The sequence below is a fragment of the Triticum aestivum genome, chromosome 3B, assembly GCF_018294505.1.
Source record: "Triticum aestivum cultivar Chinese Spring chromosome 3B, IWGSC CS RefSeq v2.1, whole genome shotgun sequence".
Classification (NCBI taxonomy): domain Eukaryota; kingdom Viridiplantae; phylum Streptophyta; class Magnoliopsida; order Poales; family Poaceae; genus Triticum; species Triticum aestivum.
The window spans coordinates 400,450,907-400,476,913 of record NC_057801.1 but is presented as its reverse complement, the minus strand read 5'-3'; the positions used below and the strand labels follow the sequence as shown (position 1 = coordinate 400,476,913).

Below are 26,007 nucleotides of genomic sequence, written 5' to 3'. Positions count from 1 at the left end.
AGGATGGATACACCTCCATCAACTAAGTGCGGAACTAGGACACCTACCTGCCCCGCATCCTTAGCCCTTCCTATGAGAATTTTCAACATATCAACCACTATGTTGAATAGGATAGGTGACATCGGGTCGCCTTGCCTCAATCCTTTGTGTGTTTGGAAGTAGTGACCTATATGATCATTCACTTTAATTCCAACACTCCCTTTTTGCGTGAAAGATTCTATCCGGTGCCTCCAGGCCTGATCAAAACCTTTCATTCGCAAGGCCTGTTGAAGGAAAGGCCATTTGACCTTATCGTACGCTTTCTCAAAGTCCACTTTGAAAAAAACTCTGTCAAGTTTTTTCGTGTGGAGTTCATGGAGTGTTTCATGCAGGACGACCACCCCTTCTAGGATATTTCTGTCCGGCATGAAAGCAGTCTGGGAGGATTGCACTACAGAGTGCGCAATTTGTGTAAGCCTATTGGTCCCGACCTTGGTGAAAATTTTGAAACTTACATTAAGAAGACAGATAGGCCTGAACTGCTCAATACGAATGGCCTATTTTTTCTTAGTAAGTAAAGTTATCGTTCCAAAATTCAATTGAAACAAATGAAGTTGTCCAGAGAATAAATCATGGAACATTGAAAGTAAATCCCCTTTGACAATGTGCCAACACTTTTTATAAAACTCCGTCGGAAAACCATCCGGCCCTGGAGCCTTATTGTTCTTCATTTGTGAAATAGCCTCAAACACCTCTTTCTCCGTAAATGGGGCGGTTAAGATATCATTCTCATCCGCCGCGAGTTGGGGGACATCCTCAACCCTGGACTCATCTAAGGACAAAAAGTTGTCCTCCGGAGGCCCAAACAGCTGCTTATAGTAATTTGTTATATACACTTTGAGGTTTTCTTGTCCTAAAATCGTCCCCTCGTCCTGCTCCAATTGAAAGATCCTCTTTTTTCGATGTTTGCCATTAGCAATCATATGAAAGTATTGATTGTTATCATCCCCTTGGATGATTTTGAGAACCTTAGCCCGTGGTGCCCACTTCAATTCCTCCTCTCGAAGGAGTTCTTTCAGTCTCAACTCCACCTCCACTTTAGTTTCCAGTTCTTTGGTATCTAAAATGGTGGACTCAGCTTTTAAGTCTAGGGATTGAATAAGTAAAAGGAGCCTTTCCTTTTCATCCTTATAAATCACATGCATGTGCTTAGCCCATCCACGAAGGAACCTTCGTAAATGCCTAATCTTATTCTGCCATCTTTCCACAGGAGATCTCCTTCCTGAATCTTTAGCCCATTCTCTGGCTATCAGATACAGGAACCCTGCTCTTTCGAACCACGCTAATTCGAAAGAAAAAGTGTTTTTGTTCCCCACATGAGTGGCCTCGCCACAATCAACTAGCAACGGGGTGTGATCCGAGATTGCGCGCGATAACACTTGGACCGTGACCAGGGGAAACTTCTGTTCCCATTCGACACTAGCAAGGACACGGTCCGGCTTCTAAAATGTCGGGTTTGGTAGCGTATTAGCCCAGGTAAATTTCCTACTTGAAAACTCAATCTCTCTAAGATCTAGGCTTTCGATTATGGTATTGAACATAAACGACCATCTGCCAACAAAATTATCATTATTCTTTTCGTCCCTCCTTTGAATAATGTTAAAATCGCCCCCAACGAGGATTGGGAGGTGCTCACTCCCACAAATATATGCAAGACCAGACAAAAGTTCCGGCTTGAGCTCTAGCTATGCGGCACCATACACCACCACTAACGCCCAATTAAACCCGTCGGTTTTTTATCTTACCTAGAATTTTACCGCAAAATCTCCCATAACCACACTCCGAACTTCCAACGACTCACATTTAACCCCAAGTAAGATCCCACTAGACCTTCCTCTTGGGGGTAGGCAATGCCAATCAAAATCGACACCCCTGGATAAAGAACTAAGAAACTGGGGGGTGAAATTGTCCCTCCCAGTTTCTAACAGGGCGATGAAATCCAACTGGTATTCAATAGACGCATCCGCTAAAAATATTCTTTTAGCCAAGTCCTTGAGACCTTTGCTATTCCAAAAAATGTCTCTCATATTTCATCATGAAATTTTTTAGAGGTACGGATCCTAGCACTTCTACGCACAGCCGAAGTGGGATACACCTTCCGTTTCCACATCCACCGAGGCTTAGTTTGATCCTGCATCCGGTCCTCGCAACCGGACTCCATGGACCTAACTTCTGGAACATCTACATGTAACGAGTTTCTCGGGGAGTCGAGACCCTCATCATCCTCTGTTTCAGGAAGTGAAGGGGCCATATCCGCACAAAGGCTATCAAGAACCCTGACACCCAACGCATGTATGTCTGACTCATTCATGGGTTTGACGGCTGCTAAGTTTCGAATCAAATCCAAAGCATGCTCCGCTTTGAGATCGAGAATATCATTAACCGATTTAGTGATTTCACTACCATTACTACCTAGTGAAACCCCTAATTGATTTGCATTGTGAACAATCTCATCATTGGAAAAATGTAAAATCGAATTTGACGTGTTGACCGACATACCAGTGGTGACCTCAATGTCACGAAGCTTGGCCGCCCGCATGGAGCACCTGAGCTACATGTCATCAACATCCGGCTGATCCTGAAGGCGACTACTCATCCGTCGTCCTTCAAAAATAGGATCTGGGATCCCTCCAAAAGCAATGATCTCCTCACGTGTTGCCCCATTCGGCGTGGGGCCTCCTACCCGACCCCCAAAAGGACTCGGCTGAACTAGGGCCGCCAAGAGGCCCCCGAGAGCCGTCGAGATCTCCTGAGCCAAGGGAGAAGAGGGGGAGGAGGCCACCTGCCCATGCCCCCCTCCTATCCTGGCCCCACCGCCGGACTGAGGGATGTTGAGGAACGTAGTAATTTCAAAAAAAATCCTACGCACATGCAAGATCATGGTGATGCATAGCAATGATAGGGGAGAGTGTTGTCCACGTACCCTCATAGACCAAAAGTGGAAGCGTTAGAACAACGCGGTTGATGTACTCGTACATCTTCACGGCCCGACCGATCAAGCACCGAAACTACGGCACCTCCGAGTTCTAGCACACGTTCAGCTCGATGATGTTCCCCGTACTCCGATCCAGCAAAATGTCGGGGAAGAGTTCCGTCAGCACGACGGCGTGTTGACGATCTTGATGTTCTACCGTCGCAGGGCTTCGCCTAAGCACCGCTACAATATTATCGAGGAGGACTATGGTGGAGGGGGGGGCACCGCACACGGCTAAGAGTTCAAGAGATCAATTGTTGTCTCTAGAGGTGCCCCCTGCCCCCGTATATAAAGGAGCAAGGGGGGAGGGGGCGGCCGGCCTAGGAGGGGGCACGCCATGGGGAGTCCTACTCCCACTGGGAGTAGGACTCCCTCCTTCCTTGTTGGACTAGGAGAGGGGGAAGGAAAGGAAGAGGAGGAGAAGGAAAGAGGGGGGCCTCCCCCCCCTTGCCCTAAACCAATTCAGTTTGGGCCTTGGGGGGCGTGCCCCACACTCCCCTTGCTGCCCTCTATTTCCACTAAGGCCCATGTAGGCCCATTAAGCCCTTGGGGGGTTCCGGTAACCCCCCGGTACTCCGGTAAAATCCCGATTTCACCCGGAACACTTCCGATATCCAAATATAGGCTTCCAATATATCAATCTTCATGTCTCGACCATTTCGAGACTCCTCGTCATGTCCGTAATCACATCTGGGACTCCGAACAACCTTCGGTACATCAAAACTCATAAACTCATAATATAACTGTCATCGAAACCTTAAGCGTGCAGACCCTACGGGTTCGAGAACTATGTAGAGATGACCGAGACACGTTTCCGATCAATAACCAATAGCGGAGCCTGGATGCTCATATTGGCTCCTACATATTCTTCGAAGATCTTTATTGGTCAAACTGCATAACAACATAAGTTGTTCCCTTTGTCATCGGTATGTTACTTTCCAGAGATTCGATCGTCGGTATCCCAATACCTAGTTCAATGTCGTTACCGGCAAGTATCTTTACTCGTTACGTAATGCATCATTCCGTAACTAACTCATTAGCTACATTGCTTGAAAGGCTTATAGTGATGTGCATTACCAAGAGGGCCCAAATATACCTCTCCGACAATCGGAGTGACAAAACCTAATCTCGAAATACGCCAACTCAACATGTACCTTTGGAGACACCTGTAGAGCTCCTTTATAATCACCCAGTTACGTTGTGACATTTGGTAACACACAAAGTGTTCCTCCGGTAAACAGGAGTTGCATAATCTCATAGTTGTAGGAACATGTATAAGTCATGAAGAAAGCAATAGCAACATACTAAACGATCAAGTGCTAAGCTAACGGAATGGGTCATGTCAATCACATCATTCTACTAATGATGTGATCCCGCTAATCAAATGACAACTCATGTCTATGGTTAGGAAACATAACCATCTTTGATTAACGAGCTAGTCAAGTAGAGGCATACTAGTGACATTAAGTTTGTCTATGTATTCACACATGTATCATGTTTCCGGTTAATACAATTCTAGCATGAATAATAAACATTTATCATGATATAAGGAAATAAATAATAACTTTATTATTGCCTCTAGGGTATATTTCCTTCAAGGGATGGCACCATCGGGCTCGCCACCCTAGGCGATGCAGCCACTGCGGACACCGCAGCGGACGAAAGCGCCAAGGGGGGGTAGGGGCGGAGGCCTCCTGCCCGCGCCCCCCTCCCGGTCCAGCCGGCGACGCTGAATGCGCCAACGGAGAGGTAGGGGCGGGGGCCTCCTGCCTGCGCCCCCACCCTTTTCAGCTACCGTGACCAAGTTCGTCGAAGGAGAGGCAAGGGAGGAGGCCTCCTGCCCGCGCCCCCCTCCCGGTCCGACCATACCACTGTCCCGCGGCACGGCCACCACCAGAGGAGACGGAGATGTACATCGCAAGGCCGCCTGCCCATGAACATCCCCACCAACTAGGTCCACCTGGACACCCAGATCAATCTCTACCTGTGATATCGGTGAACTCTCCACCGAGGGTACTGAAACAACAAACTCATCAACCACCGGATCATCGGCAATAGCAAAATCCAAAGGAGGAAGCGATCGCTCAAGCACGTCATCACGCTCCACCCGATCGCTCCACAATTGGGGAGGAGCGGAGGCAGGCTTGAAGGACCCAAATCTCAGCGAGTTCATGGGTGCAACCGTCGATGGAGCGGTCTCTTTCCTGGATGCCGGCGCATCGGAACCCGGGATGTTAGACGCCTCGCGCCCACTGTCATCCTCGCGCACCTCCTTATTGCCCGATCTATCCTCCTTATCGATCGTATCCACATCATTCACAGCCAAGGCCTCAGAGAAGAGCTCGGTTTCCTCGAACTCAATCTCGAGGTTAAAAATCATGCCTCCATGAACCCACTTAACCACAGCAGGCACGTACTCAATGTCTAGGATACTGACAAGCAATCTGGCCACCCCGTTGGCTCTGGTGAAAGCCATATCCACCCTCTCGGTCTTCCCAACCAGCGTCCCCAAACTAGCCGCCACTCGAACATCATTCAGCGGCTTAGAAGGTGCCCCCGAAAATCATAGCCAAACCTGAGTGAGCGTTTACCCTTCGGTTCAACCCTCTTCCACTCATGAAACTCGAGGATGCACTGAGTACCAGGAACTCTACACAACCCAAACTCAGAAGCCTTTCCAAGTCCTTAGTCAATGGGAAGTCAACCTTGTACATATTATCCTCAAGCCTAATAAGTTCCCATTGATGGTTACCTGGAGCTAGCTCGTTCAGCCTGTGCAAGATCTGTGCATCTGCCAATACACCGTGGGTCACTTTCACTATCCCCGTGGTCGCATTGTGGGGCACATCAGGCACCTCCAAAGCACTGGGAGACTCGAAAAACATCAAAACATCAACTCTGTGCAGCAAACGCCATAAATAGTCACACCCAGCAATGGTTCGCGCAAAAGCGGGCACTCTCCCGTAGCATGGACCGGTTTGGAACAAGTGTCACATAGTTCTGCCATACATTCCGCAATGAAGTGCCCCTGCTCACCACAGCGATAACAAAGCATTTTCTCTTTCTTACGGGCCCATGTGCTAGCTCTCTCACCGTCTGGCTTATCAGAACTCCCGACCGCACCCGCCACCACCGCCTCAGGCGCGGGCACAGCCGCAGTAGCCAATGCCGAGACTGCAGCCAAGACCTGTCCAGACAACGCCGGCGTCTGCGCCGTACCCGCCTCTGAGGACACTGTCTGCTCAGCAACCTCGGACACATTAGTAGTGACAGGCGGTGGGGGCTGACGGTAGCGGTTCCTTCCACCGTGACCAGTACGATTACCTCTGTAACCACCTCTCTGCCGGTGGTCCGGGCCAGATGCCCCCTCAACAAAACCTCTCGGAAGGCTGTAAAACAGACGCTCCGTCGAACCATCGCTCTGCCAAGCATAGGCACGACCACCGCCCGATGACGACGAACCACAATGCTAACCCTCGCCATAGGCATCATATCCGTCGTCTCCTCATTGACCCCGGGGCGGATCACGATCAGCCTGACTATTATCTCTGCCCCGGAACGCCGGGAAACGATGATAGCTTGCGCCAGTGAGGATGGCGACTGAAGGGGTGACTGAGGGGGCGACGGCGCGGGCACCCTTTGAGCTGAAGACACACAGTCGTAGCTAGTCATACAGAAGGATCTGGTACAGCGCCACGGACGCCACGTGTCACGTCGGCTCCTTGCGCACCGCCTCCCAGCCCTCTGACACGCGTGCCCGACACGCCCAAAAGGTAGATGCATGTGGCAACCGCTCCCCCGCTTCGCTTCCACTGCCCCCACATAACCGCTGACAAGGGCGACCGCTTCAAACTTGAAATATCCCGTACATCGCCGCCGTTGCGTTCGCAGGCTTCTGCTTCTGCTGCTGCTGATCGACACGATGGACGGCGAGCCTCTGTGGCACAGGAGCTTCCCCGGCAACGTCAGGCAAGAGCTCATTCACAGCCTCGGCAGCTCCACCAAGGAAGCCTCGCCGCAGTCCGACCTGTGGACCGGAGGCCTCGTCTGCGCCTTCGAGTTCGTCCGCGGCCACGGCTTCGCTAGCCCGCCCAATCTCTCACGGAACAACTCCTCGCAATACTCCAAAGACCATTCAGCAGCCATGGATCCCACGAAGCTACCCATCACAAGGTTGGGAGACGTTTCATCTCAAGGCAAGTTTCTTGGTTTGATTCCCTTTCGCGGTAGAAAGCCCGCTTGCGGCTTGACAGACAGATTGGCAACCAGTAGGTTCGGAGGACAGCGAGGAGCCGAAGCCGGCGTGCAAGCACGGGAAGGCGTCGCCGGAGAGCTACTGGGTGCCCATCGGGTGGAGGAGGATAGCGGAGCTGGCGGAAATGGTGGAGGAGGACGCGGCGTGGGACGGGCAGGGGATGGGCGGCCTCATGGACGACGGCGACCAGTGCTGCGACATCACCGTGGCCGATGTCGCCGCGCCGTACTGGCAGAGGCCGGCGGGGCCGACCTGGTGGTGCCACGTGACGGCGGGACACCCGGCGGTGGATGCCTGGCTTGCCGGCGCGCGATGGCTCCACCCGGCGATCCGCGTGGCGCTCAGGGACGAGAGCATGCTCATCAGTGAGAAGATGAAGCATCTACTGTATGAGGTAGGTGACGGCCTGAATTAATCCTTTGTGTACCATCTCCATCTCGTGGACAAAATAATTCATGCCGCTCAGGTCCCGGTTAGAGTTGCAGGTGGCTTGCTATTCGAGCTATTGGGCCAGTCCGTGGGCGATCCGGCCGGCGACGAGGATGACATTCCTATTGTGCTCCGTGCATGGCAAGCTCAAAATTTTCTTATAACAGCGCTTCATGTGAAAGGTTCTGCGACCAACATTAACGTCATAGCAGTTACAGAGGTTCAGGTACCATTTTTCAGTGAACAGTTTCAAGTAAGAACCATCTCTAATCTGTCAATTTTCCTCTTCACCTGCATAGTTTTGCTCGCTGCAGGAGCTTCTTTCTGCATGTGGAAGCACAGCTCCTAAAAGTATCCATGAAGTTGTAGCGCATTTGGCTTCCCGCCTTGCTCGATGGGACGATAGGTGGTACTACTGAATTTTTAAGAAGCACAACTACTCAGTGTTCTAGACATGTACTCCGTACATCTAGTAACCACTTACCAGTAGTGGAAATTTATATTTGAGGCATCATATTTACATGACAGATTGTGGCGTAAATACGTGTTTGGTGCAGCCGATGAAATTGAACTTAAATTTGTAAACAGGTAAGTTATATACTACAGTTTGATACCATTGGTTTCCACGAATCTCTTTCCTCTTTGGCTAGAACAACGTGACAGTATGAGCATGCATGTGCAGGAGGAATCAGGAAGACCTAAACCTGCTGTGCATAATATTTAACCAAGACATTAGAAGGTTAGCCACCCAGGTATGTATATTCAGACTGAATAAGTTCATAGGAATATACGGTGGATATAGGACTGTATTTTTGGGCAACATGGCCGGCCGGTAGAGCCTGTATGAGCTAATACCAGGTCTGAGCCAAGTTGTGCAGTTCGTTTGGTTGCTCCCATTTCCTCTCCTGTCCTCACATTGGCCTAATAGAGCCTTTTTGCACTTGTTCGGACCTGCTTGGCTGGAAACCGCGGATTTGAACGTTTCTCTCTGTGGCCTGGATTTGGGCCCCCAAAGCCTGCATGGCTGTTATGCTAGCAACCAAACACACCCATAATGAATCTGTTTGAACTAAATGCATTTTGTTTCGTCAATAGGTTATCAGGGTGAAATGGTCACTGCATGCTAGAGAGGAGATAATATTTGAGCTGCTCCAGTATCTGAGGGGAACCGCCACCAGGTTCTTGCTTGAAGGTATCAGGAAAGACACAAGGCAAATGATAGAAGAGCAAGAGGCTGTCCGCGGCCGGTTGTTCACCATCCAGGATGTGATGCAGAGCACTGTGCGTGCCTGGTTGCAGGTAAATACTTTGGCAGACTCACTCTTGGGGATCTGATTGGAATTTTTATATACTAGGAGTAATTGATAAGCGACAACATGAACCGCAGTTTGCTAACGAGTAAAAATAATAATAATAATTGTGGGTATGCTAACAAGTAGAGTAATATGACCGAGACCTGTACCTTTTCTAGGAGTATGATATATGCAAGTATGAGCTATAAACTCGATCGGTTGTTGTGATACTCAGGATAAGAGCCTTCGCATCACGCATAACCTAACCATTTTTGGTGGGTGTGGCCTCATTCTGTCAATCATCACCGGATTGTTTGGGATCAACGTGGACGGCATCCCAGGAGCTAAAAACACTCCATATGCTTTTGCGTTGTTCTCCGGGCTTCTGTTCCTGGTTGGGTTCATGCTGATCATTGTGGGAATCGTCTATTTCGGACTGCAGAAACCGGTCAGTGATGAGCAGGTCCAAGTGAGAAAGTTGGAGCTCCAGCAGCTAGTCTCCATGTTCCAGCACGAGGCCGAGACACACGCCAAAGTGAGAGAAGGAGTCCTGAGGAGCGACTTGCCTCCTAGAGCAGCTGATCTCATCTATGATAATGGTGATGCGTGTCTCCTTATATCCCCAGGCCCAGCATCTAAAATTGCAACGTTACTAATATATTTTTTGTTATCCATGCATATGCATCCATCAGTGCGTAAGCTTGGAAGGTATTTCTCGTTCGAAGCAAAGTGTGAGCCAGCGCTTCAAGGTTATCACTTGGTTTCGCTTTGCACCCTGTAGTAGCAACATGTGAGGTTAGCACATCCATCCACCAGACTCGGCTCTCACCATGCTGCAAAGTGACTTTGCTGATTTTCCGTGATCCATGCAGGCCAAGAGAGCAGCCGCAAATGCGGTTGGTTCGTTGCAGCGTATAGACCGGTCCTGAAGAAACTCCGCGAGCGTATTGCGGATCAGTTTTTCGTTTCAGGTCTACCATCGTCGCATCTCTGTAAAGTCTACGTGTATGTGGTATCACAGGATACGGATGTAGTGTTCCTCGAGCACTGATAGGTGCTATTCACGTGGCCAGAGCCCTCGATGTGATTGTTAACTTTACTTTCACATGGACAACGACAGTGAGGCCGATGTAGCTACAACTTTCCAAGTGCTACTTCCAGGGTCAAAATGTTCAAATCTTTCTCTATAGTGTTTGTGGAGTCAGAGCATCTACAGCAATAGTCCGTCTGTAGTCCCACAAAACCGGATAAGGGAGTACAAAGTTCTTTTTCAAGAGTTAAACCGGACCTAGCCAAACCTTAACCCGGTTTAACTAGTCGAAACTTCTACCCCTAGCTTCTACAGTGGCTCAATCTCAGATACAACACCCCTTCCCCACGCTTGCACTGCATTATCGACGTAGCACGCCATGCGGCAGCGGCCATGGGGGGCGTCACCAACAGCCCCCCAGGGCGACTTTTGGGCCGCCGGCGTTGAAAAAAAGCCCCAGTCGCGTCCCAAGACGCCGAAATTCGCCGGCTGGGTCCGTTTTTTAGCCCGGCGATCCCAACGCGCTCGGGGGCTCCGGCGGAAGGGAAAAACACGCCTGGGCCACACTGTCAGGCGAAAAGTTAAGGAAATCGTCCAGATTTGCCCCACCACCCCCGCGCGCTCGGCCACCACCCTGTCGATCCCGGCGCCGCCCACCGCCCAGCACCACTAGATAGGCCATTCCCCGTCGGAAAGGAGAGAAGGGTTTGCCGCGGCAACCTCTTCACCACCTTCCGGGCGAGTTTTCCGGTGCTCCGGCCGCGCAGGGTGGTATACCAGCGGTTGTGCGCCTACGACGTCCGCCAGGTATTCGGCGATTTGTCTGCCCGGCCCGACGATGGACTCGGACGACGAGGAGGCGATCACAGCGTTGCTGGAGGAGGAAGCCGATGCCGACGTCCAGTAGGAGGAGCATCTCATGGTCCTCGCCGCCCTTGCCGGCCTGCTCGCGAATGAAAAGCCGCAGCGGGGTGGCTCGGCATCGGGACGGCTGAAAGCAAAGAACCGGCATCGTCTGGAAGGCTATTGCATGCTCTACTCCGACTACTTCGCCGACGCTCCATTGCACGGCGACAAAATGTTTCGGCGCCGTTATCGGATGAGCCGAAAGCTTTTCCTCAGGATTGTGAATTCCATCCGGGAGTTCGACAGCTACTTCAAGTGCAAGAAGGGTTGCACCGGCACACTTGGATTCACCTCAATACAGAAGTGCACGACAGCTATGAGGATGCTTGCATATGGAGCTCCCGGTGATTCACTCGACGACTATGGGCGCATGGCCGAGTCCACGGCCATTGAGTGTTTCTACAAGTTCTGCAGGGCAGTGGTGGCAGTGTTTGGACCGCAGTACTTGCGATCACCCAATGCTGAAGACACTGCTCGGATCCTAGCACAGAATGCTGCAAGAGGATTTTCTGGGATGCTTGGAAGCATCGACTGCATGCATTAAAAATAGAAGAACTGTCCATTTGCTTGGTAGGAGATGTACAAAGGCGCCAAAGGCGATTGCAGTGTGGTACTTGAGGCAGTGGCTGCATAGGACCTCTGGATTTGGCACTCCTTCTTTGGGATGCCAGGAACTCACAATGACATCAACGTCCTGCAGTGCTCCCCTGTCTTTGCCAAGCTTGTTGAAGGTCATTCTCCTCCGGTGAACTTCGAGGTCAATGGGCGGCACTACAACAAGGGGTACTAACTAGTTGATTGCATCTATCTGAGATGGTCTACATTTGTGAAGACTATCTCAAACCCTGTGCCAGGAGGCAAGAACTCCCCCTTTGCGAAGGTTCAGGAGGCTTGCAGGAAGGATGTCGAGCGGGCATTTGGTGTGCTCCAATCTTGATTTGCTGTTGTCCGGTACCCTGCTCAGACCTGGTCGAAAGATCAAATGTGGGAGATCATGACTTGTTGTGTCATCTTGCACAACATGATCATTGAGAGGGAGAAGGAAGAGCCAGTGTTTGACACTAAACCATATTAAAGGCGGGGTCCTCTTCCGCAAGTTGATCACCAGCTACCGGCAACCTGGACTATCTTCCTCAATATGCGTCAGGAGATCCGAGACCCATATGTGCATCAACAACTACAGCACAATCTGGTGGAGCACCTATGGAAGCTCAAGGGCAATGCCTAGCTCGACATGTGATGAAATAAGAGTTTTTATTTGTTAAACTATATAATTTGTATTGAATTATTTGTTGTTGAACTATTTGATTTATATTGATTTTCGGTAATGAATTATGTGATAAAAAATTACCTGTGTTGAATTTGCGTCGAACCACAGCGAATATGGGCCGATTTGCGTCGATATCGGGCCGATTTATTGCCAAAACTGGGCCGAAAAGCAGGCGCTTTGCGAAACAAATGGACCGATATCGGCGGCTGGGAACCCAATCGCCCTCGGCGCCGATTTTTGCGCCGGCTCACCCCCAGGCGGCGATTTTCAAGCCTCCTGGGGGCCCAACGCCTGGAGATGCTCTTAGTAAATAAAGTACCAAGACACTAGTCGCCGGTACTGGATTGACTCCTTCCAGTCGGCAGAGCAGGCAGTGAATCTCTACGGAAGTCGGGTGAAGATCAACTTCCCTTGCGGCGGACGCAAGGTCCCCGAGTTCGTCGCCATCGACCCTCAAGTGGTTTCCTGTCGCGAGGTGCGGGAGAATCAGGAGGCCTTCAAGCGCCTCGTGGTGGTGCGCGTCGATGAGGAGTACATGGTGGAGCTCCGCCTGAATAATCTGGAGCTCGTTGCCGAGGAGCGTTGGTGTCTCGAGCTGTACAATAAGAGGGATACCGACAAGGCCCGGTCATATGGTGGGGCACTCAGTGACCTTTGTTCCAGCGACTTCGACCTCGGGTCCGACTGGGATGGCGACTTTAACAGCTTTGGCGATGGCATGAATTGGGACAAGCTCATGATCCAGGAGGATTAGGCTTTCTTTAGTTTTTATTTCCTTAAAATTGAGTGGTTTATGAAATGTAGTTTAAATTTCGTGTTATGCAATGTAGTTTGAATCGAAATATGTGCCCGAATGGACTAATTTCAATTTTTGTTTGAATGGAATTGTGTGAAAAAAGTTTGGGGAGTTAAATTTGAGAGTTCGACATGTGATACATTTTTAACTCCTCAAATATAAAGATTTAAAGTTTGAGAAGGCATATGAGGGCCTAAATTTTAAGGGATCCGCTACAGATACTCTGAAGATCATAGAAGGATTTACCCTCATTTGTTCAGCGGAAAAATAACTCTTCAACTCCAGCAATGGCTCTCATTTGGCAATCCCCATTTTCTTATGACCTATGAGACTCGCTTGTGAGTGGCTCAACTTTATTATGACATACGGGACTCGCTTGTCAGTGATTGATACGTCTCCAACGTATCTATAATTTTGATTGCTCCATGCTATTTTATCTACTGTTTTGGACTATATTGGGCTTTATTTTCCACTTTTATATTATTTTTGGGACTAACCTATTAACCGGAGGCCCAGCCCAGAATTGTTGTTTTTTGCCTATTTCAGTGTTTCGAAGAACCGGAATATCAAACGGAGTCCAAACGGAATGAAACCTTCGGGATCGTGATTTTCCAACCAAACGTGATCCAGGAGACTTGGACCCTACTCCAAGCAGTGCCAGAGGCGGTCACGAGGGTGGAGGGCCCCCCCCTCCCGGGGGCGCCCCCCTACCTCGTGGGCCCCCTGATGCTCCACCGACATACTCCTTCCTCCTATACATACCTACGTATCCCCAAACGATCAGAACAGGAGCCAAAAACCTAATTCCACCACCGCAACCTTCTGTATCCACGAGATCCCATCTTGGGGCCTGTTCCGGAGCTCCGCCGGAGGGGGCATCCACCACGGAGGGCTTCTACATCATCACCATAGCCCCTCCGATGAAGTGTGAGTAGTTTACTTCAGACCTTCGGGTCCATAGCTAGTAGCTAGATGGCTTCTTCTCTCTTTTTGGATCTCAATACAATGTTCTCCCCCTCTCTCGTGGAGATCTATTCGATGTAATCTTCTTTTTGCGGTGTGTTTGTTGAGAACGATGAATTGTGGGTTTATGATCCAGTATTATCTATGGAAAATATTTGATTCTTCTCTGAATTCTTTTATGTATGATTGAGTTATCTTTGCAAGTCTCTTCGAATTATCCTTTTTGGTTTGGCCAACTAGATTGGTAGTTCTTGCAATGGGAGAAGTGCTTAGCTTTGGGTTCAATCTTGCGGTGTCCTTACCCAGTGACAGAAAGGAGTTGCAAGGCACGTATTGTATTGTTGCCATCGAGGATAACAAGATGGGGTTTTTATCATATTGCATGAATTTATCCCTCTACATCATGTCATCTTGCTTAAGGCGTTACTCTGTTTTTAACTTAATACTCTAGATGCATGCTGGATAGCGGTCGATGAGTGGAGTAATAGTAGTAGATGCAGAATCGTTTCGATCTACTTGTTTTGGACGTGATGCCTATATACATGATCATTGCCTAGATATACTCATAACTATGCTCAATTCTGTCAATTGCTCAACAGTAATTTGTTCACCCACCGTAGAATACTTATGCTCTTGAGAGAAGCCGCTAGTGAAACCTATGGCCCCCGGGTCTATTCTCATCATATCAATCTCTATCACTTTATTTACTTGCTTTGTTTTTACTTTGCCTTTTACTTTTCACTTTGCATCTATCTATCAAAAATACCAAAAATATTATCTCTATCAGATCTCACTCTCGTAAGTGACCGTGAAGGGATTGACAACCCCTAAGCGTTGGCTGCGAGTTGCTATCGTTTTGTGTAGGTACGAGGGACTTGTGCGTGGTCTCCTACTCGATTGATACTTTGGTTCTGAAAAACTAAGTGAAATACTTACGCTACTTTGCTGCATCATCCTCTCCTCTTCGGGGAAATCCAACGCAGTGCTCAAGAGGTAGCAAGAAGAATTTCTGGCGCCATTGCCGGGGAGGCTCATGCAAGCAAGTCAACCATACCAAGTACCCATCGCAATCCCTATCTCTCGCATTACATTATTTTCCATTTGCCTCTCGTTTTCCTCTCCCCTACTTCACCCTTGCCGTTTTATTTGCCCTCTCTTTCCCAATCTCCTCCTCTCTTTTTCGTTTGCCTTTTTCCCGTTGCCTTTCTGCTTGTTTGTGTGTTAGTTTGCTTATTTGTTGCGATGGCTCTACCAAGATTTGGTGACCTTTACCTTAAAAGGCTAGAGGAGATTGAAAGCAATGTCAGAAAGTTTATGGTTTTGCAATTTGAGCACAATAATTTCTTTAGAAACGAACTTAAGGAACAAAAAAGTTTTAAGAGCTATATGAATAAAGAACTCGATGATATGTCTAAAAAATTTGATGGTATAAGGGCCCAAATTGCTCGTCTTAAAAAGATGACCGCTGAAATTTCGGATATGCAAGCCACCTTAGTCAATAAGATGGCCGCTAAACCAAATTCCTATGAAAATCAAGATGAAGATCTAAAAGTTATTGATGTGTCCCCCATTAAATCTTTGTTTTGCAATATGAATCTTGATGAATCTGAATATGATCTTCCCTTACCTAGAAGGCGTTCTAAGAATTCGGAGTTTCTAGATCTTGATGATGAAATTGATGAAAGTGGGATTGAAATAAATAAAAACCGTGATGTTGCTAAACCCACTATTTTGGATCTCAAGGAATTTAATTATGAAAATTGCTCTTTGATTGGTTGTATTTCCTTGTTGCAATCTGTGCTAGAATCTCCTCATGCTTATAGTCAAAATAAGGCCTTTACCAAACATATTGTCGATGCTTTGATGCAATCTTATGAAGAAAAACTTGAGTTGAAAGTTTCTATCCCTAGAAAACTCTATGATGAATGGGAACCTACTATTAAAATTAAAATTAAAGATTTTGAGTTTCATGCTTTGTGTGATTTGGGTGCTAGTGTCTCTACTATCCCCAAAACTTTATGTGATTTGCTAGATTTCCGTGATTTTGATGATTGCTCTCTAAACTTGCATCTTGCGGATTCCACTATTAAAAACCTATGGGAAGAATTAATGATGTTCTTATTGTTGCAAATAAGAATTATGTGCCCGTATATTTTATCGTTCTTGATATAGATTGCAATCCTTCATGTCCTATTATTCTTGGTAGACCTTTCCTTAGAACGATTGGTGCAATTATTGATATGAAGGAAGGGAATATTAGATTCCAATTTCCCTTAAAGAAGGGTATGGAACACTTCCCTAGAAAGAAAATAAAATTACCATATGAATCTATCATGAGAGCCACTTATGGATTGCCTACCAAATATGGCAATACCTAGATCTATCCTTGCTTTTATGCCTAGCTAGGGGCGTTAAACGATAGCGCTTGTTGGGAGGCAACCCAATTTTATTTTGTGTTTTTTGTTTTTGCTTCTGTTTAGGAATAAATAATCCATATACCTTCTGTTTGGATGTGGTTTTATGTTTTAATTAGTGTTTGTGCCAAGTAGAACCTATAGGATAACCTACGATGATAGTTGATTTGATTCTGCTGAAAAACAGAAACTTTATGCGCACGAATTTAGTTATGATAAATCACAAGAACGTGCTTTTGCGTTGATTCGAATTGCTGCTGATCAATAAACAAATTGTACAGGACTTCCTATTTTTGTAGAATTTTTAGAGTTCCAGAAGTTTGCGTTAGTTACAGATTGCTACAGACTGTTCTGTTTTTGACAGATTCTGTTTTTTGTGTGTTGTTTGCTTATTTTGATGAATCTATGGCTAGTAAATTAGTTTATAAACCATAGAGGAGTTGGAATACAGTAGGTTTAACACCAATATAAATAAAGAATGAGTTCACTACAGTACCTTGAAGTAGTATTTTGTTTTCTTTCTCTAACGGAGCTCACGAGATTTCTGTTGAGTTTTGTGTTGTGAAGTTTTCAAGTTTTGGGTGAATTCTTTTGATGGATTATGGAACAAGGAGTGGCAAGAGCCTAAGCTTGGGTATGCCCATGTCACCCCCAAGATAATCCAAGGACACCAAAAAGTCAAAGCTTGGGGATGCCCCGGAAGGCATCCCCTCTTTCGTCCACTTCCATCGGTAATTTACTTGGAGCTATATTTTTATTCACCAACATGATATGTGTTTTGCTTGGAGTGTCTTGTATTATTTGTGTCTTTGCTTGTTAGTTTACCACAATCATACTTGCTGTACACATCTTTTGAGAGAGCCATACATGATTTGGAATTTGTTAGAATACTCTATGTGCTTCACTTATATCTTTTGAGCTTGATAGTTTTGCTCATAGTACTTCACTTATATCTTTTGAGCGTGATAATTTTTGCTCTAGTGCTTCACTTAGATCTTTTAGAGCATGGTGGTGGATTTGTTTTAAAGAAACTATTGATATCTCATGCTTCACTTAGATTATTTTGAGAGTCTTTAATAGCATGGTAAATTGCTTAATGTTAATATACTTGGTATTCAAGATATGTGAAACTTTCTTTTGAGTGAGTTGAATACTAAGATAAGTTTGATGCTTGATAATTGTTTTGAGATATGGAGGTGATAATATCAAAGTTGTGCTAGTTGGGTGATTATGAATTTGAGAAATACTTGTGTTGAAGTTTGCAAATCCCGTAGCATGCACGTATGGTTAAAGTTGTGTAACAAATTTGAAACATGAAGTGTACCTGGCTTGTGCATCCTTATGAGTGGCGGTCGGGGACGAGCGATGGTCTTTTCCTACCAATCCATCCCCCTAGGAGCATGCGTGTAGTACTTGAATTTTTTGATGACTTCTAAATTTTTGCAATAAGTATATGAGTTCTTTTGACTAATGTTGAGTCCATGGATTATACGCACTCTCACCTTTCCGCCTTTGCTAGCCTCTTCGGTACCGTGCATTGCCCTTTCTCACCTTGAGAGTTGGCGCAAACTTCGCCGGTGCATCCAAACCCCGTGATACGATATACTCTATCACACATAAACCTCCTTATATCTTCCTCAAAACAGCCACCATACCTACCTATCATGGCATTTCCATAGCCATTCCGAGATATATTGCCATGCAACTTCCACCATCATCATCATGACATACATTACTTTTGTCATATTGCCATTGCATGATCTTGTAGTTGACATCGTATTTGTGGCAAAGCCACCATGCATTATTTTCCATACATGTCACTCTTGATTCATTGCACCATCCCGGTACACCGCCGGAGGCATTCATATAGAGTCATATCTTGTTCTAAGTTTCGAGTTGTAATCCTTGTGTTGTAATCAATAGAAGTGTGATGATCATTATTATTAGAGCATTGCCCAAATAAAAAAAAGGAGAAATGCCAAAAGAAAAAAAGAAAGGCCCAAAAAAAGGGCAATGCTACTATCTCTTTTTCCACACTTGCGCTTCAAAGTAGCACCTTGTTTTTCATGTAGTGAGTCTTATATATTGTGCTTCAAGGTAGCACCTTGTTCTTCATGTAGTGAGTCTCATAAGTTGTCTTTTCATACTAGTGGGAATTTTTCAATATAGAACTTGGCTTGTATATTCCTACGATGGGCTTCCTCAAATGCCCTAGGTCTTCGTGAGCAAGCGAGTTGGATGCACACCCACTAGTTTTCTTTTGTTGAGCATTCATAGCTCTAGTGCATCCGTTGCATGGCAATCCCTACTCCTCATGTTGACATCAATTGATGGGCATCTCCATAGCCCGCTGATTAGCCTTGTCAATGTGAGACTTTCTCCTTTTTTGTCTTCTCCACACAAACCCCATCATCATATTCTATTCCACCCATAGTGCTATATCCATGGCTCATGCTCATGTATTGCGTGAAGGTTGAAAAAGTTTGAGATTATTTAAGTATGAAACAATTGCTTGGCTTGTCATCGGGGGTATAGAAGTTGGGAACATCTTTGTGTGACGAAAATGAAGCATAGCCTAACTATATGATTTTGTAGGGATGAACTTTCTTTTGCCATGTTATTTTGAGAAGACATGATTGCTTTGATTAGTATGCTCGAAGTATTATTATTTTTGTGTCAATATGAACTTTTGTCTTGAATCTTTCGGATCTGAATATTCATATCACAATTAAGGAGATTTACATTGAAATTATGCCAAAGTATCACTCCGCATCAAAAATTCTTTTTTATCATTTACCTACTCGAGGACGAGCAGGAATTAAGCTTGGGGATGCCCGATACGTCTCCAACGTATCTATAATTTTTGATTGCTCCATGCTACTTTATCTACTGTTTTGGACTATATTGGGCTTTATTTTCCACTTTTATATTACTTTTGGGACTAACCTATTAACCGGAGGCCCAACCCAGAATTGTTGTTTTTTGCCTTTTTCAGTATTTCGAAGAAACAGAATATCAAACGGAGTCCAAACGGAATGAAACCTTCGGGATCGTGATTTTCCAACCGAACGTGATCCAGGAGACTTGGACCCTACTCCAAGAAGTCTCCGAGGAGGTCACTATGGTGGAGGGCGCGCCCCCCTACCTCGTGGGCCCCTCGGAGCTCCACCGACGTACTCCTTGCTCCTATATATATACCTATGTATCCCCGAACGATCAGAACAGGAGCCAAAAACCTAATTTCACCGCCGCAACCTTCTGTATCCAGGTGGGGCCTGTTCCGGAGCTCCGCCGGAGGGGGCATCCACCATGGAGGGCTTCTACATCATCACCATAGCCCCTCCGATGAAGTGTGAATAGTTTACTTCAGACCTTCGGGTCCATAGCTAGTAGCTAGATGGCTGCTTCTCTCTTTTTGGATCTCAATACAATGTTCTCCCCCTCTCTCGTGGAGATCTATTCGATGTAATCTTCTTTTTGCGGTGTGTTTGTTGAGAGCCGATGAATTGTGGGTTTATGATCCAGTATATCTATGGAAAATATTTGATTCTTCTCTGAATTCTTTTATGTATGATTGAGTTATCTTTGCAAGTCTCTTCGAATTATCCTTTTAGGTTTGGCCAACTAGATTGGTAGTTCTTGCAATGGCAGAAGTGCTTAGCTTTGGGTTCAATCTTGCGGTGTCCTTACTTCAGTGACAGAAAGAGTTGCAAGGCACGTATTGTATTGTTGCCATCGAGGATAACAAGATGGGGTTTTTATCATATTGCATGAATTTATCCCTCTACATCATGTCATCTTGCTTAAGGCGTTACTCTGTTTTTAACTTAATACTCTAGATGCATGCTGGATAGCGGTCGATGAGTGGAGTAATAGTAGTAGATGCGAATCGTTTTGATCTACTTGTTTTGGACGTGATGCCTATATACATTATCATTGCCTAGATATACTCATAACTATGCTCAATTCTGTCAATTGCTCAATAGTAATTTGTTCACCCACCGTAGAATACTTATGCTCTTGAGAGAAGCCACTAGTGAAACCTATGGCCCCCGGGTCTATTCTCATCATATCAATCTCTATCACTTTATTTACTTGCTTTGTTTTTACTTTGCCTTTTACTTTTCACTTTGCATCTATCTATCAAAAATACCAAAAATATTATCTCTATCAGATCTCACTCTCGTAAGTGACCGTGAAGGGATTGACAACCCCTAAGCGTTGGCTGCGAGTTGCTATTTTGTGTAGGTACGAGGGACTTGTGCGTGGTCTCCTACTCGATTGATACTTTGGTTCTGAAAAACTAAGGGAAATACTTACGCTACTTTGCTGCATCATCCTCTCCTCTTCGGGGAAATCCAACGCAGTGCTCAAGAGGTAGCAAGAAGAATTTCTGGCGCATTGCCGGGAGGCTCATGCAAGCAAGTCAACCATACCAAGTACCCATCGCAATCCCTATCTCTCGCATTACATTATTTGCCATTTGCCTCTCGTTTTCCTCTCCCCTACTTCACCCTTGCCGTTTTATTTGCCCTCTCTTTCCCAATCTCCTCCTCTCTTTTTCGTTTGCCTTTTTTCCCGTTGCCTTTCTGCTTGTCGTGTGTTAGTTTGCTTATTTGTTGCGATGGCTCTACCAAGATTTGGTGACCTTTACCTTAAAAGGCTAGAGGAGATTGAAAGCAATGTCAGAAAGTTTATGGTTTTGCAATTTGAGCACAATAATTTCTTTAGAAACGAACTTAAGGAACAAAAAAGTTTTAAGAGCTATATGAATAAAGAACTCGATGATATGTCTAAAAAATTTGATGGTATAAGGGCCCAAATTGCTCGTCTTAAAAAGATGACCGCTGAAATTTCGGATATGCAAGCCACCTTAGTCAATAAGATGGCCGCTAAACCAAATTCCTATGAAAATCAAGATGAAGATCTAAAAGTTATTGATGTGTCCCCCATTAAATCTTTGTTTTGCAATATGAATCTTGATGAATCTGAATATGATCTTCCTTTACCTAGAAGGCGTTCTAAGAATTCGGAGTTTCTAGATCTTGATGATGAAATTGATGAAAGTGGAATTGAAATAAATAAAAATCATGATGTTACTAAACCCACTATTTTGGATCTCAAGGAATTTAATTATGAAAATTGCTCTTTGATTGGTTGTATTTCCTTGTTGCAATCTGTGCTAGATTCTCCTCATGCTTATAGTCAAAATAAGGCCTTTACCGAACACATTGTTGATGCTTTGATGCAATCTTATGAAGAAAAACTTGAGTTGAAAGTTTCTATCCCTAGAAAACTCTATGATAAGTGGGAACCTACTATTAAAATTAAAATTAAAGATTTTGAGTTTCATGGTTTATGTGATTTGGGTGCTAGTGTCTCTATATTCCCAAAATTTTATGTAATTTGCTAGATTTCCGTGATTTTGATGATTGCTCTCTAAACTTGCATCTTGCGGATTCCACTATTAAAAACCTATGGGAAGAATTAATGATGTTCTTATTGTTGCAAATAAGAATTATGTGCCCGTATATTTTATCGTTCTTGATATAGATTGCAATCCTTCATGTCCTATTATTCTTGGTAGACCTTTCCTTAGAACGATTGGTGCAATTATTGATATGAAGGAAGGGAATATTAGATTCCAATTTCCCTTAAAGAAGGGTATGGAACACTTCCCTAGAAAGAAAATAAAATTACCATATGAATCTATCATGAGAGCCACTTATGGATTGCCTACCAAATATGGCAATACCTAGATCTATCCTTGCTTTTATGCCTAGCTAGGGGCGTTAAACGATAGCGCTTGTTGGGAGGCAACCCAATTTTATTTTGTGTTTTTTGTTTTTGCTTCTGTTTAGGAATAAATAATCCATATACCTTCTGTTTGGATGTGGTTTTATGTTTTAATTAGTGTTTGTGCCAAGTAGAACCTATAGGATAACCTACGATGATAGTTGATTTGATTCTGCTGAAAAACAGAAACTTTATGCGCACGAATTTAGTTATGATAAATCACAAGAACGTGCTTTTGCGTTGATTCGAATTGCTGCTGATCAATAAACAAATTGTACAGGACTTCCTATTTTTGTAGAATTTTTAGAGTTCCAGAAGTTTGCGTTAGTTACAGATTGCTACAGACTGTTCTGTTTTTGACAGATTCTATTTTTTGTGTGTTGTTTGCTTATTTTGATGAATCTATGGCTAGTAAATTAGTTTATAAACCATAGAGGAGTTGGAATACAGTAGGTTTAACACCAATATAAATAAAGAATGAGTTCACTACAGTACCTTGAAGTAGTATTTTGTTTTCTTTCTCTAACGGAGCTCACGAGATTTCTGTTGAGTTTTGTGTTGTGAAGTTTTCAAGTTTTGGGTGAATTCTTTTGATGGATTATGGAACAAGGAGTGGCAAGAGCCTAAGCTTGGGTATGCCCATGTCACCCCCAAGATAATCCAAGGACACCAAAAAGTCAAAGCTTGGGGATGCCCCGGAAGGCATCCCCTCTTTCGTCCACTTCCATCGGTAATTTACTTGGAGCTATATTTTTATTCACCAACATGATATGTGTTTTGCTTGGAGTGTCTTGTATTATTTGTGTCTTTGCTTGTTAGTTTACCACAATCATACTTGCTGTACACATCTTTTGAGAGAGCCATACATGATTTGGAATTTGTTAGAATACTCTATGTGCTTCACTTATATCTTTTGAGCTTGATAGTTTTGCTCATAGTACTTCACTTATATCTTTTGAGCGTGATAATTTTTGCTCTAGTGCTTCACTTAGATCTTTTAGAGCATGGTGGTGGATTTGTTTTAAAGAAACTATTGATATCTCATGCTTCACTTAGATTATTTTGAGAGTCTTTAATAGCATGGTAAATTGCTTAATGTTAATATACTTGGTATTCAAGATATGTGAAACTTTCTTTTGAGTGAGTTGAATACTAAGATAAGTTTGATGCTTGATAATTGTTTTGAGATATGGAGGTGATAATATCAAAGTTGTGCTAGTTGGGTGATTATGAATTTGAGAAATACTTGTGTTGAAGTTTGCAAATCCCGTAGCATGCACGTATGGTTAAAGTTGTGTAACAAATTTGAAACATGAAGTGTACCTGGCTTGTGCATCCTTATGAGTGGCGGTCGGGGACGAGCGATGGTCTTTTCCTACCAATCCATCCCCCTAGGAGCATGCGTGTAGTACTTGAATTTTTTGATGACTTCTAAATTTTTGCAATAAGTATATGAGTTCTTTTGACTAATGTTGAGTCCATGGATTATACGCACTCTCACCTTTCCGCCTTTGCTAGCCTCTTCGGTACCGTGCATTGCCCTTTCTCACCTTGAGAGTTGGCGCAAACTTCGCCGGTGCATCCAAACCCCGTGATACGATATACTCTATCACACATAAACCTCCTTATATCTTCCTCAAAACAGCCACCATACCTACCTATCATGGCATTTCCATAGCCATTCCGAGATATATTGCCATGCAACTTCCACCATCATCATCATGACATACATTACTTTTGTCATATTGCCATTGCATGATCTTGTAGTTGACATCGTATTTGTGGCAAAGCCACCATGCATTATTTTCCATACATGTCACTCTTGATTCATTGCACCATCCCGGTACACCGCCGGAGGCATTCATATAGAGTCATATCTTGTTCTAAGTTTCGAGTTGTAATCCTTGTGTTGTAATCAATAGAAGTGTGATGATCATTATTATTAGAGCATTGCCCAAATAAAAAAAAGGAGAAATGCCAAAAGAAAAAAAGAAAGGCCCAAAAAAAGGGCAATGCTACTATCTCTTTTTCCACACTTGTGCTTCAAAGTAGCACCTTGTTCTTCATGTAGTGAGTCTTATATATTGTGCTTCAAGGTAGCACCTTGTTCTTCATGTAGTGAGTCTCATAAGTTGTCTTTTCATACTAGTGGGAATTTTTCAATATAGAACTTGGCTTGTATATTCCTACGATGGGCTTCCTCAAATGCCCTAGGTCTTCGTGAGCAAGCGAGTTGGATGCACACCCACTAGTTTTCTTTTGTTGAGCATTCATAGCTCTAGTGCATCCGTTGCATGGCAATCCCTACTCCTCATGTTGACATCAATTGATGGGCATCTCCATAGCCCGTTGATTAGCCTTGTCAATGTGAGACTTTCTCCTTTTTTGTCTTCTCCACACAAACCCCATCATCATATTCTATTCCACCCATAGTGCTATATCCATGGCTCACGCTCATGTATTGCGTGAAGGTTGAAAAAGTTTGAGATTATTTAAGTATGAAACAATTGCTTGGCTTGTCATCGGGGGTATAGAAGTTGGGAACATCTTTGTGTGACGAAAATGAAGCATAGCCTAACTATATGATTTTGTAGGGATGAACTTTCTTTTGCCATGTTATTTTGAGAAGACATGATTGCTTTGATTAGTATGCTCGAAGTATTATTATTTTTGTGTCAATATGAACTTTTGTCTTGAATCTTTCGGATCTGAATATTCATATCACAATTAAGGAGATTTACATTGAAATTATGCCAAAGTATCACTCCGCATCAAAAATTCTTTTTTATCATTTACCTACTCGAGGACGAGCAGGAATTAAGCTTGGGGATGCCCGATACGTCTCCAACGTATCTATAATTTTTGATTGCTCCATGCTACTTTATCTACTGTTTTGGACTATATTGGGCTTTATTTTCCACTTTTATATTACTTTTGGGACTAACCTATTAACTGGAGGCCTAGCCCAGAATTACTGTTTTTTCCCTATTTCAGTGTTTCGAAGAAACGGAATATCAAACGGAGTCCAAACAGAATGAAACCTTCGGGATCGTGATTTTCCAACCGAACGTGATCCAGGAGACTTGAACCCTACTCCAAGTAGTGCCAGAGGCGGTCACGAGGGTGGAGCCCCCCCCCCTGGGCGTGCCCCCCTACCTCGTGGGCCCCCTGACGCTCCACCGACGTACTCCTTCCTCCTATATATACCTACGTATCCCCGAACGACCAGAACAGGAGCCAAAAACCTAATTCCACCACCGCAACCTTCTGTATCCATGAGATCCCATCTTGGGGCCTGTTCCCGAGCTCCGCCGGAAGGGGCATCCACCATGGAGGGCTTCTACATCATCACCATAGCCCCTCCGATGAAGTGTGAGTAGTTTACTTCAGACCTTCGGGTCCATAGCTAGTAGCTAGATGGCTTCTTCTCTCTTTTTGGATCTCAATACAATGTTCTCCCCCTCTCTCGTGGAGATCTATTCGATGTAATCTTCTTTTTGCGGTGTGTTTGTTGAGAGCGATGAATTGTGGGTTTATGATCCAGTATTATCTATGGAAAATATTTGATTCTTCTCTGAATTCTTTTATGTATGATTGAGTTATCTTTGCAAGTCTCTTCGAATTATCCTTTTAGGTTTGGCCAACTAGATTGGTAGTTCTTGCAATGGCAGAAGTGCTTAGCTTTGGGTTCAATCTTGCGGTGTCCTTACTTAGTGACAGAAAGAGTTGCAAGGCACGTATTGTATTGTTGCCATCGAGGATAACAAGATGGGGTTTTTATCATATTGCATGAATTTATCCCTCTACATCATGTCATCTTGCTTAAGGCGTTACTCTGTTTTT

At 44.9% G+C, this 26,007-nt stretch overlaps 1 protein-coding gene across 2 annotated transcripts; it reads left to right on the top strand.

The window, feature by feature from the left end:
• Positions 1-6,835: 6,835 nt before the first annotated feature.
• On the top strand, positions 6,836-10,143 carry LOC123065426 (uncharacterized). 2 transcript variants are annotated; one of them, XM_044488705.1, is made up of 10 exons: positions 6,836-7,209; positions 7,286-7,662; positions 7,735-7,923; positions 8,012-8,103; positions 8,226-8,285; positions 8,380-8,449; positions 8,793-8,996; positions 9,432-9,588; positions 9,682-9,784; positions 9,862-10,143. In XM_044488705.1, exons 1-9 carry the CDS (start codon positions 6,936-6,938, stop codon positions 9,768-9,770), a joined length of 1,512 nt encoding a protein of 503 aa, XP_044344640.1. In that variant the 5' UTR covers positions 6,836-6,935; the 3' UTR covers positions 9,771-9,784; positions 9,862-10,143. The 2 variants fall into 2 exon arrangements, with proteins under 2 accessions (XP_044344640.1, XP_044344637.1); XM_044488702.1 differs by having other exon boundaries at positions 9,225-9,588.
• The last annotated feature ends 15,864 nt before the right edge of the window (positions 10,144-26,007 follow it).

Excerpts from the sequence above, each read along its gene's own strand:
- LOC123065426 (XM_044488702.1), top strand. The coding sequence starts at position 6,936 with ATGGACGGCGAGCCTCTGTGGCACAGGAGCTTCCCCGGCAACGTCAGG. Across the intron at positions 8,286-8,379 it reads GAACTTAAATTTGTAAACAG|GAGGAATCAGGAAGACCTAA; the intron begins GTAAGTTATATA and ends ATGCATGTGCAG. Across the intron at positions 9,589-9,681 it reads TGATCTCATCTATGATAATG|TGCGTAAGCTTGGAAGGTAT; the intron begins GTGATGCGTGTC and ends TGCATCCATCAG.